Source organism: Microcaecilia unicolor, chromosome 5 (assembly GCF_901765095.1).
Source record: "Microcaecilia unicolor chromosome 5, aMicUni1.1, whole genome shotgun sequence".
NCBI classification, from domain to species: Eukaryota; Metazoa; Chordata; class Amphibia; order Gymnophiona; family Siphonopidae; genus Microcaecilia; species Microcaecilia unicolor.
This window is the reverse complement of record NC_044035.1, coordinates 52965173-52978680: the sequence shown is the minus strand read 5'-3', so window position 1 is coordinate 52978680 and position 13508 is coordinate 52965173. Positions and strand designations below refer to the sequence as shown.

At 46.0% G+C, this 13508-nt stretch overlaps 1 protein-coding gene across 1 annotated transcript in view; it reads right to left on the bottom strand.

Moving 5' to 3' along the window:
- LOC115470035 (zinc finger matrin-type protein 4-like) overlaps positions 1 to 13508 on the bottom strand; it is a 239821-nt gene that overhangs the window by 152569 nt on the left and 73744 nt on the right. The window contains exon 4 of the mRNA XM_030202900.1: positions 3737 to 3970. Coding sequence (XP_030058760.1) covers positions 3737 to 3970 — 234 coding nt within the window. The remainder of the gene's footprint in view (positions 1 to 3736; positions 3971 to 13508) is intronic.

Below are 13508 nucleotides of genomic sequence, written 5' to 3'. Positions count from 1 at the left end.
CAGCGTTAGTGTATCTGGGTTTAAAAAAGGTTTGGACAATTTCCTAGAGGGAGAGTCCATAGTCTGTTATTGTGATGGACATGGAGAAAGCCACTGCTTGCCCCGGGATTGGTTACATGGAATGTTGCTGCTAATTGGGTTTCTGCCAGGTACTCGTGAACTGGATTGGCCAGTATTTCAAGCAAGATACTGGGCTAAATGAACCACTGGTCTGACCCAGTATGCAGGGCTGTGCCAACACGGTAAGCGCTGTAAGCGCTGCAGGGGGGCGCCTGCCTTCAAGGGCGCCGCCGCACCATCGCGTTGTATTTAAAAAAAAACAACCTTACTCCTCCGCTCCCCTCCATCCCCGATTCGGCGCTTTAAATTTACCTCCCTCCGACATCTGCGCAGCATCAGTAAAAGCGCTGCCTGTCTGACGTCTCTCCACCAGCCCAGCGTTCCCTTTGCTCGTTGGTTCCTTATGTGTCCTGCCTTCTTCTGATGTCATTTCCTTGAGGGCGGGACACAGAGGGAACGAACGAGCGAAGGGAAGGCTGGGCTGGTGGAAAGACGTCAGTCAGGCAGCGCTTTCACTGACGCTGCGCAGATGTCGGAGGGAGGTAAATTTAAAAGTCCGGGGTGGGCCAGGGTGGGGGGGGGGGCGCCAACTGATGGTCTGCAGGGGGGCGCCAGAGACCCTAGGCACGACCCTGGTTCCAGTCCAAAGGAAGAATAAAGTCCAAAATAGGAAACTAAAGTTGTCCCAGGAGACTGTGCAAGCAAGAATCAGAAATCCTTACTCTGCCTGGTACTGTCTACTTTGAAAACTGCAATAAACACTGTTATAATCACAACTTGCACAATGTGATATCCGCCAGCGAGCCTTCTCTTAAGTTGCCCCCACATTCTGGAACTCACTAACAGAGGGACTATGCAGAACTCAAGACTACATCTACTTCAGGAAGCAGTTGAAACCCTGCCTCTTCTCCCAAGCCTGTAATATATGTGGTGACTGACTGCCCAGTCACTCCACACCTGGACTAGCTTACTACACACCCTGCAACTAGGACCAGAACCTCATATCTTATTCAACTGTACATATAATTTGTCTTCAATTTAGCCACCCATCTATTTATCCCAATAACTCTAAACATTTGTACTCTGTACATCTTGCCCCAGGGGTGTGCTGGTAAATTTTAACAGTGGGCTCTCCAGGTGTAGCCAGCACCGCAATTTGGGGAGGGCCAGGGGTGGACTAGCAGAGGCAACGCATGCCTCGCTCTCCCCCTCTTCGTGCGGGCATGCTAGGCATACCTTTGCTGGAAGGGATGCTGAACCCCACCAGCCAATAAATGAACTGCCACCACTCCCTGCTGTTTGTTTCTGGCTCTGAGTAGCATGCTGAGACTTCTCTCACATGCAGAAGTCCCAGCCTGCTGCTCAGAGCTGGAAACAAGGAGCTGGGAGCAGCAGCAGTCTATTTACTTGGCTGGCAGGGCTCAGCATCCCCGCCAGCATAGTAAAAGAGAATTCAGGAGGAGGCCCAAGCCCACATTTTGGGAGTCAGTTGTCAAAGTGGCCATGGGGAGGCTACTTTAACAATCAGCTCCCGAAATTCTTAAAAACTTAACATCTGGCTCTCATGAGCCCGTGAGAGCCCACTCCAGCAACCACAGGCTTGCCCCTGTGGCTACTTATCAAAATGTTTCATTTTATTGTATGAACAGTGTTAGCATCATATCTATGTTATGTGAATGCTCTAATGGGTATCTATTAAGCTGTTTCATTTGTATATTGTGTTGACATCGTAAGTATTATATCCATTATATGAATGTACTTTCATGCTGCCTATTATGGTATCAATCGTATTCTACTAACATTTATTTTATTTGTTACATGATTGTTTTACAGCATTGATAATGTCTATCTGGCCAATAGTCAGTGCGAGTAAACCAGGCAGGAGCAGGCGCCAACAGGTTAATTAGTGTCTTGGCAGATAACCGGTCATATTTTGTGGCATTGAACCGGTTATCACAGTTAAAAATACCCAGTTAGCACCGAAAATAAAACTGGCGATATTGGGGGTGTTCGGGGGCATGACCAGTTCAGTCCTGATATTCGGAATTTAACCGGCCAGGTTTAGTGGCCAAATAAGGCCGCATAAAAAGCAGGCCTATCTTTGCCTGCTAAGCCATGGCCAGTTAAGTCTGAATATCGATTCAACTGGTCATGCGCTAGCCAGCATTGAAAAACCTGGATATTCCAAAGCTGGTCACCGGAAACGGCTCAGCATTGAATATCCAGGTTGAACGCCAGCAGTGGGCAGTAAATGCACTGCCAGCTGAACGGGTGATATTTTCTAATATATTATTATGTTAGTCCAATTACTAGGATTCAATTTGCCGTCTCTAAGTTTCCCTCTTTGGTTGTATTTATGCTCATATAATTTTTTTATTTATTTCTGACATTTATATCCCACATTATCCCAAAAAGTCTTGAGTTCAACGTGGCTTACAATATAGATTGAATGTAGAGAATGAAAAATTACATTGGTCATAATATGTTGGATTGATTAACAAGGAATAACAGATTAATAGAAGGGTTATAACAATTTGATAAAGACATAATACAAGCAGAAGATAAGGTTATCGACCAGTTAATTAGATCAAAAAACTTAGATTAATGAATGAAGTTTTTAACTTCTTTCGAAATTACATATAACTAGAATGGAATCTAACAGATTTAGGGAGAGAGTTCCAACGTTTAGTTCCGATGTTGGAGAAATCTGAGGAAAGTATTGATTTGTAGCACACATTTTCCCTCGCCCTTAATTGTCTGTCTGTCTGTCTATTTTTTAGATTGTAAACTCTATTGAGCAAGGACTGTCTCTCTGTGTCAGGTGTTCAGCGCTGCGTGCGTCTGGTAGCGCTATACAAATGCTAATAATAATAGTAATAATTTTTAAAATTCAGCAGGCATAGTCTGAGGAAATCTCCGGCTCCAAGGAAGTCCTTAGTTGAAGGTAGTTCAATTAGATGGTGCGTATAATCTGGAAAAGTGAAAAGTGGCAGGGTCCCCATAAAGGGCCACCTCTACCAGATACATGAAGCACTGAAAATCTAACAGGTTGAGAAGAAGCAAGAGGTGATCACCCTGAATATACTCTGATTCCTGCAGACAGCTTGTAGCCACCATAACATCACTTGAAATAAACAACTTGGCAGTTTTTGGACCGGCACTGATTATGGTCATCTTACTATTGTTATGCTATTAACACAATTGTAAGTTTTATGTCAAGCTGTACCTGTTTCACACTGCCTTGGGTAAATCTCTTCCTAAATGCAATTAATTAATCCCAATAAATAAATAAGCTGTTTTAATTTCAAGAAATGTTTGCAGTATTTACGTTTACCTTGGAACACCAGTGTCTCTTTGAAACTGTTTCCAATAAAATGCCTTAGGCCCCACAAGTAATCCTCCCCACTCCCACCCCCACTCTCCACACCAGAGTTTGCAAGCGCCCAGTGGAACATAGCTCTGGTATCAAGTGGTGCCTCTCTCTGGTAGAGAGGACTTACAAGGGTATATATGGACCTGATAAAGGTGTAATATGTAGGCATCAATCAAGGTTATAGCTTATGTGCAGAGCTCTCATTGCCCAAGAAAATAATAAAAAGGCTGTAGAGAGTCTTTAAATTTAACTCTTCTCAGTCCTCAGCCATAAAAGAAAGAGTCCATAAAGGAGCTCACCAACCTTCCAGAGCCTCGGAGTCGAGCGTCTCACCAAGTCTCTGTAGAAGCTTGGCGCACGCAGCGTTCTTTGTGTGCTTCTTCCCTTCATAGTGTTGCTGGGCCATAGAGGGATTGTTGAACCAGGCGCTGCAAAGGTTGCAGAATTTCCCAGAATCGCCGCCGTTTGTGAAAGCCCAGGGAAAATCACAGTCTTTGGGTTTGATCTGTGGCTCTTCAGGATGCTCCTGAGCTGTCTCTTTCATGTTGACAGAAAATGAACAAAAAATGAGATGTAAGGGGGGAACCTGTACTAGATATATGAAAAAGTGTAAGTACATTTCAGCAAACCATCTTAGCAGGCATGGTACTGGGACAGAATGTCTGGCTCAGTGGTTCCCAAACCTATTCTGGGAGCTCCCCAGCCAGTCAGGATTTAGGATATCTGCACTGAAAATGTATGAGAGAAATTAGCATACAATGGAGGCAATGTATGCAAATCTCTCTCTCATGTATATTCATTGTGGATATCCTGAAAACCTGATTGGATGAGGAGCCCCCAGGACAGGTTTGGGAACAACTGGTCTAGACTATACATATGGAATTGGCAGAAAGAGGTTAAAACCCTGAACCTCTGCCCTGAATCCAGGGGCATAGCTACGGGTGGGCCTGGATGGGCCCAGGCCCATCCAGAGAAGACTCCCAACACCTCCGTCACCGACGTGTCTCCTCACACCCTCTCCCACCCCCACCGTAGCGCTTCCCTTTAACGCTATCGGCGCTGCCTCCTCACCTCACAGTCTCCGTTTTCCACCCCCAAGGCAGCACTTGCAATTTGCTATCGTTGGCGCGCTGCCTGACACAGCTGACAGACGCAGCGTGAATTCCTACTCCGGGACCTTCCCTCTGCCGCGTGCATTCTGCCTTGCGTAAACAGGAAGTTGAATTAGCACGGCAGAGGGAAGGCCCCGGAGCAGGACGTCGTGCTGCGTCTCTCAGCTGTGTCAGGCAGCACCGACGATAGCAAATTGCAAGCGCTGCAGAGGGGGTAGGAAACGGAGACTGTAAGGTGAGAAGGCACTGGACTTGCAGGGGGGATGTTGCAGGGAAGGGGAGACAGAGAGGTGCTGGATTTGCAGGGGGGAAGGGGAGAGGATCTGCATACGCGGGCGGGCGGGCAGGGGTTGGAGGGAAAGGGGAGGTGAGGTGCTGGACATATAGAAGGGGGGCTGGGATAGGTGCTGGATATGCAGGGGATTGGGGATGGTTGAAGGGAAAGGAGAGAGATGTGGACCATGTGGGGACTAAGGTAGAGGTCCAGCATGGAGTGGGGTAGGGACAGAGTATGGGTGCCCACCCATCCAACCTGCTGGCCCACCCAAAAATTGCTTTCTGGCTACGCCACTGCCTGAATCCCTATGCTAAGTTCCTGTTAAGGTAGGTTGGAGTTATTAGGTCTCTTAAGATGGACTGGGCATCTCTTCTATACACCCTTTTACAAGGCTTGACTGAGAAGAACCAAATCCAGATCAGTTAATAGGTAGAACTGAATCAGTCTTCTCCTGTTTTCAAAAGCTATATTCACCCACGGCCACGTTTTAAAGGAGGGTGTCTGAAAAGAATGGTTATCTATTGAATAAATGCTATAATAAAATCGTTTAATTCTGAACTCCTCCCACCAGAAGGACACCCTCAGGTACTGTAGTATAGAATACGGAACATTTCGGTATTTTGACTGCTGGATTGAAAACATAGACGGTGTCAATTAAGGAAATGAGTTTAGACTTGGAGGAGGAGTTAGAAAACAATCCCATGACACAGAGTCATTTATTATCTTTTAAAGAAACTATAATCTGCCTTCCTAAATGTCAAATGCTAATAGCCTTGGGGATTTCAAATCTCAGCATTTCTCCCATCAGCTTTAGTGCCAGGATTATCATTAAAGTAAGTCAGCTGTACATTAAGGCTCTCCCAGGACCCTGCTGATAATTTGTCACTTTACCTTGCCTTTTCACAGACTTTGCTTATCACTACCAGACTGCAGGAGCAGTACCTCCTTCCACATGACCCCTAACAGAATCGGACTTCTTGGATATGCTCAAATGTAAGTGTAAACAGTCCTCAGTAAGGAGTCTAAATGAAAGGGAACATTGTGATTAGCCTGGTGGATCAGTGACAGAGCTGTACAAATCTGTATTGCATTTCTGGCTCAGGTGCTGTTCTTCAACACTGGAGATGCCACAGGGGCAGCATAAACAGACCGGGGGGGGGGGGGGGGGGGGGAGTCATGCAACTTCATTATCAAGAGGGTAGTTCTGTAGAGCCAGCTAAGACAGCTTCTCGGTAATAAAAAGAGGGGGATTTTTCCTTGACTAAAATTGCCCCTTAGTGTCAGGAAATTATTCTAAAAAGGAAGTAAGTGCCTCAATTACTTTACAGGTGTGTGTGTGTATCACCTAAGGCAGGGATGAGATGATGCCCATGCCCCCACCCACGCCCCCAAACCCAGTCAAGCATCTCCCCTGCTTTCTCCTCAACCCTCTTCCCCGTGTTTACATTATTATTTTTCCAAAAGGCAGCAGAGGCAGCGATTTCCATAGGCTGCCCCTCTTCGCCACTGCTTCCCGCCTCTGAGGAAACAGGAAGTTACATCAAGAGGTGGGCTGCAGTGGGAGAAGAGGCCAGTGCCAGCTGCAGGGCAGCCTATGGGAATCACTACCACTGCCACCTCTTGGAGAAAAGAAACAAATAAAGTAAAGGGTTGAGGAAACAAGGGGAGAGTGCTGCTCCTGGAACATGCCACCTGAGACCCCCACCTCAGGTGGACTAATGGTAGGGTCATCATGGTCTATAAGGGGACCTTGTACCAAACTGTGCTAAAAAGTGACCTTAGTGAGCCCTTATGTGGGTCATTCCAGCAACTTAAGGCCATTTTTTCCATTTTTTTTTTTAGCTCGTGGGTAGCGCATGCACATCCAGAAATGACCATGGGATGCCTGAGCATGTCCCGCGGTAAGCCATCTTTTGCTGAGATATGTTAGTGTGGAGTGGAGGAGTGGCCACGTAGTTAGAGCACTGGTCTTGCAATCCAGAGGTGACCAGTTCAAATCCCACTGCTGCTCCTTGTGATCATGGGCAAGTCACCTAATCCTCCATTGCCTCAGGTATAAACTTAGATTATGAGCCCTCCTGGGACAGAGAAATATCCAGTGTACCTGAATGTAACTCATCTTGAGCTACTACTGAAAAAGGTGTGAGCAAAATCTAAATAAATAGTGCTTACCACAGCTTTGTATAAAGTCCCCAAAATTGGTACTTCAGTCTAGCTGCCCCAAGTGCTGTGCGGTGCACTTAGCACCGACTCTATAATGCCATTTTGGCATGAAGATTCCATTATTATACAATACTAATGCAAGGTCAGCACTGGTACATTCCTATATAGGGGACCCTCTTACTCCATGTCAATGGCAGCCATAAGTTGACATGCCTAGGTGCACCAAGTAATGCACATACTTTTAGACCGGCCGATATCCAGTGCTATGTAACTGGCTAGGAATGACTTCTGGCTGGTTAAATAGCACTTAACTGGCTAAGCGCTAATATTCAGTGTGAAATAGCCGGTTATCTTCGCTGAATATTACCACTTAGTGCATATGACTAGATTCTATATATGATACCTAAAAATGTGGTGCCAAAATGAAATACACCTAGGCGTATTCTATAAAGTATGCCTAAATTTAGGCGTACTTTATAGATTAAGCCTAAATTTCCACGCAGTTTATAGAATATGCCAAGTGCCCATCCGCATGACTAAATTTAGTCACAGGCAGTTGCGCCAAGTAAATGCCAACACCTAAATTACGCGTGAACCGGGCACATTCTATAACAGCACGCATAGATTTTAGAAATGCCCATGACCCACCCATTCCATGCCCATGGCCATGCCCCCTTTTGAACTATGAAACTTAGAATTTATGCACATCACATTATAGAATACACTTAGACAGTTTAAACCAGCCAAACAAATATGGACATTCAATGCCAGTGCCCGTAAACAGCCCGGCATTGACTATCTGGGCTCAGCGCTGATCCCAAAACTTAGCCGGTCTGCCTCCTGTGGGATGAATACCGGCCGGATAGTATTCTATAAGCTACACATGTAACTGAGAGACACGCCTTTTTCCACCCATGTTGCGCCCATGTGTATGCCCCTCTTACAGTCAGGCATTACATTATAGAATAACGCCTCGTGCACATAGGCGTCTGTCAATTAATGTCACCTTTGATGCTCTAAGTGGTGCCTACCTCTAGGTGCCACTTTATAGAATTGCCTCTGAGAAACAAGCACTTATGTCAGCCTTCTTCCAGGGGCTAAATGCATAATGGGACAGAGTCAACATGGGTCCAGCCAAGGGAAGTCTTGCCTCACCAATTTGCTTCATTTCTTTGAAGGTGTGAATAAACATGTGGATAAAGATGAGTTGGTTGATGTAGTTTATCTAGATTTTAGAAACGCTTTCGATAAAGTTTCTCATGAGTCCTGAGAAAATTAGAGTCATGGGATAGGAGGCAAGGTTCTGGTGTGGATTGGGAATTGGTTATTGGACAGAAAACAGAGGGTAGGGTTAAATGGTCATTTCTCTCAATGGAGGAAGATGAACAGTGGAGTGCTGCAGGGATCTGTACTGGGACTGTTACTATTTAACGTATTCATAAATGATATGGAAATCGGAACAATGAGTGAGGTGATTAAATTTGCAGATGATACAAAACTATTCAAGGTTGTTGAAACACGGGCGGACTGTGAAATATTGCAGGAGGACCTTATGAAATTGGAAGACTGGGCTTACAAATGGTAGATGAAATTTAATGTGGACAAATGCAAGGTGATGCACATTGGAAAGAATAATCTGAATCATAGTTACCTGATGCTAGGATTCACCTTGGGGGTCAGTACTCAAGAAAAAGATTTGGGTGTCGTTGTAGATAATACGCTGAAGTCTTCTGCTTAGTGGGCACGGCGGCCAAAGAAGCAAACAGGATGCTAGGAATTATTAGGAAAGGGATGGTGAATAAGACCAAAAATACTATAATGCCTTTATATCGCTCCATGGTGAGTCCAATTCTGGTCACTGTATCTCAAAAAACATATAGCAGAATTAGAAAAGGTTCAAAGAAAAGCAACCAAAATGATAAAGAGGATGGAATTTCTCTCATATGAGGAAAGGCTAAAGAGATTAGGGCTCTTCAGCTTGGAAAAGAGACAGATGAGGGGAGATATGATTGAGGTCTACAAAATCCTGAGTGGTGTAGAACAAGTAGAAGTAAATCGATTTTTTATTCGTTCCAAAAGTACAAAGACTAGGGGACAATCAAGGAAGTTATATGGAAATACTTTTAAAACAAATAGGAGGAAATATTTTTTCACTCAATGAATAGTTAAGCTCTGGAACTCTTTGCCAGAGGATATGGTAAGAGCGGTTAGTGTATCTGGGTTTTTAAAAAGTTTGCACAAATTCCTGGAGGAAAAGTCCATAGTCTGCTATTGAGACAGACATGGGAAGCAACTGCTTGCCCTGAGATTTGTAGTATGGAGTGTTGCCACGATTTGGGTTTCTGCCAGGTACTTGTGACCTGGGTTGACCACTGTTTGGAAAACAAGATACTAGGCTAGATGGACCATTGGTCTGACCCAGTGTGGCTACTCTTATGTTCTTATCTACCCCAAAGAGGTTTCAGAATAACACAATGCTGAATCTCAATCAAGAATGGGTGGAACAAACTACTCTAAGGCCAAATCAGTGTCTCCCCTATGGCATCTTGGCCTTGAGGCTGTTATTTTATTTATTTATTTATTTATTTATTTGTTTGTTTGTTTGTAGCATTTTTATCCCACATTTTCCCACCAATTTGCAGGCTCAATGTGGCTTACATTTGACGTAATGGCGGTTGCCATTTCCGGTTAACAGAATTACAAATGGTATTGCGTTCAGGTGCATACATACATGGTAACATACATGGAACATAACATATATGGAACAGTTCATGGTATATATATATATATATATATATATATATACCATGTGCATACATACATGATAAGGAAGAGTTCATTAAGGTATTGCATGAAGGTTACTGTGTAATAATTGGATTGTAACGTACATTTGGTCATCTAGTGATACTGCTTGATCATTCATAGCAAAGAAGATAGTCAGTCATGTGATAAGAGTTCGGTTTAATATAGCTCGTGTATAATGTTATTATTTAGTATTTAAGATGGATGTTTGTGGTATGCCTTCTTGAAAAGATCTGTTTTCAGAAACCTTCGGAAGATGGTTAGGTCTTGCGTTGTTTTTATGGCCTTCGGTAGTGCATTCCATAGCTGCGTGCAGATGTATGAGAAACTGCTCGCGTATGTGGATTTATATTTTAGCCCTTTACAGTTAGGATAGTGGAGATTGAGGAATGTGCGTGATCATCTTTTTGAGCCCTAACTGAAACCTGGCTCTCCCCGGACGACTCGGCCTCAGTCGCGGCCCTTTGCCATGGAGGCTATCTCTTCTCCCACACTCCCCGCCCAGTTGGCCGCGGTGGAGGCGTCGGGCTACTACTTTCGCCCTCCTGTAGTTTCCAACCCCTCCTCCTATCGCAGTCTCACTGCTTCTCATCCTTTGAAGCACACTCCATCCGGCTATTCTACCCATTGCCACTCAGAGTGGCAGTCATTTACCGCCCCCCCTAATAAATCCCTCTCTTCCTTCCTCACCGATTTCGATGCCTGGCTTTCCGTGTTTCTTGAACCCTCATCTCCATCACTCATTCTCGGAGACTTTAACATACACGTTGATGACCAATCCGACCCTCACACGTCTCAATTCCTCACTCTAACATCCTACTTCAACCTCCAGCTATGCTCCACCGCCTCGACTCACCGAAACGGCCACTGTCTTGACCTCGTCCTCTCCTCCTCCGGCTCCCCCTCCAATTTCCACACTTCAGCTTTTCCTATCTCGGATCATCACCTGATCACCTTCACACTTCTTCACACCCCACCTCAGCCCCATCCAACTCTAACCACTACCTCCAGGAATCTCCAGGCTATTGACCCTCCCACCTTATCCTCTTGTATCTCCAATCTCCTCCCCTCCATCTTGTCCTCCGAGTCTGTCGACAAGGCTGTCTCCACATACAATGCCACTCTCTCCTCTGCTCTGGACACCCTCGCTCCATCCACCTCCCGTCCCACAAAGCGTACTAATCCCCAGCCTTGGCTGACCCCTTGCATCCGCTACCTTCGTTCCTGCACCCGATCTGCCGAACGCCTCTGGAGGAAATCTCGCACCCATTCAGATTTCCTTCACTACAAATTCATGCTATCCTCCCTCCACTCTTCCCTATTCCTTGCCAAACAGGACTATTACACCCAACTGACCAATTCTCTCAGCTCCAACCCCTGTCGTCTCTTCGCCACCCTTAACTCCCTCCTCAAAGTGCCCTCCGCTCCTACCCCCCCCCCCCCTCACTCTCCCCTCAATCACTGGCCGATTACTTCCGCGACAAGGTGCAAAAGATCAACCTTGAGTTCACTGCCAAACCATCTCCTCCTTTTCACCCTTTAACCCTCGAACAACCAAGCCAGGCCTCTTTCTCTTTCTCCTCCTTTCCAGACATCACCGAGGAGGAAACCGCTCGCCTTCTTTCCTGCTCGAAAAGTACCACCTGTTCCTCTGATCCCATCCCCACCAACTTACTTAACACCATCTCTCATACTGTCACCCCGTCCATCTGTCATATCCTCAACCTCTCTCTTTCCACTGCAACTGTCCCTGACACCTTCAAGCAAGCCGTAGTCACACCTCTCCTCAAAAAACCATCACTTGACCCTACCTGTCCCTCCAACTACCGCCCCATTTCCCTCCTACCCTTCCTCTCCAAAATACTTGAGCGTGCCGTTCACAGCCGCTGCCTTGATTTTCTCTCCTCTCATGCCATCCTTGATCCACTTCAATCCGGTTTTCACCCTCTACACTCGACAGAAACAGCACTCTCTAAAGTCTGTAATGACCTGTTTCTTGCCAAATCCAGAGGCCACTACTCCATCCTCATCCTCCTCGATCTATCCGCCGCTTTTGACACTGTCAATCATGATCTACTCCTTGCCACACTGTCCTAATTCGGGTTCCAGGGCTCTGTCCTCTCCTGGTTCTCCTCCTAGCTCTCCCACCGCACCTTCAGAGTTCACTCCCATGGATCCTCCTCCACCCCCATCTCGCTATCTGTTGGTGTTCCCCAGGGATCTGTCCTTGGACCCCTTCTCTTCTCAATCTACACCTCTTCCCTGGGTTCCCTCATCTCATCTCATGGCTTCCAGTACCATCTCTATGCAGACGACACCCAGCTGTATCTCTCCACACCAGACATCACCGCGGAGACCCAGGCAAAGGTATCGGCCTGCTTAACCGACATTGCTACATGGATGTCCAACCTGAAACTACTACTACTACTACTATTTAGCATTTCTATAGCGCTACAAGGCATACGCAGCGCTGCACAAACATAGAAGAAAGACAGTCCCTGCTCAAAGAGCTTACAAACTGAACATGTCCAAGACTGAGCTCATCGTCTTTCCACCAAAACCCACTTCTCCTCTTCCTCCACTTTCTATCTCAGTGGATAACACCCTCATCCTCCCCGTCTCATCTGCCTGCAACCTCGGAGTCATCTTTGACTCCTCCCTCTCCTTCTCGGCACACATCCAGCAGATAGCCAAGACCTGTCGCTTCTTCCTCTTCAACATCAGCAAAATTCGCCCTTTCCTCTCTGAACACACCACCCGAACTCTCGTCCACGCTCTCATTACCTCCCGACTTGACTACTGCAACTTACTCCTCACCGGACTCCCACTTAGCCATCTATCCCCCCTTCAATCTGTTCAGAACTCTGCTGCACGTCTTATATTCCGCCAGAACCTATATACTCATATCACCCCTCTTCTCAGGTCACTTCACTGGCTTCCAATACTTTACCGCATTCAGTTCAAGCTCCTCCTTCTTACCTACAAATGTACTCAATCTGCTGCCCCTCACTACCTCTCTACCCTCATCTCCCCTTATGTTCCCACCCGTAACCTCTGTTCACAGGACAAATCCCTCCTCTCAGTACCCTTCTCCACCACTGCCAACTCCAGGCTCCGCCCATTCTGCCTCGCCTCACCCTATGCCTGGAACAACCTTCCTGAGCCCCTACGTCAAGCCCCCTCCCTGCCCATCTTCAAGTCTCTGCTTAAAACCCACCTCTTCAATGCTGCCTTCGGCACCTAACTCTTACCTTCAGGATATCTGGACTGCCCCAAATTGACTGCCCCCATCGTATCGTCTAGTCACTTGTCCTTTAGATTGTAAGCTCTTTGAGCAGGGCCTGTCCTTTTATGTTAAATTGTACAGCGCTGCGTAACCCTAGCAGCGCTATAGAAATGTTAAGTAGTAGTAGTAGTAGTAGTAGAGTTCCTAATAGGCAAATCTATATCCAGAGACACTCTCAGAACTTTAAATAAAGTAAGGGATTTGGGCTTGTCAAATCAACCAAAGCTTAAAATCTACCCAGAACAATAAGAGTTTTAAAAATTCAGTACAACTCTCTCCTTCTGATATCATAGCTTGGTTATTACAAAAAGAGCAGAAAGACCTGCCTGTGTGCTGCTCCATAATTAAATATAAGATCTAGTACAGCTTCAGGCTGCCCCAGAGAGAAAGAAAGTGTGAGAGTCCAACCTGGTGTTATCTGCTCTTTTTATTACT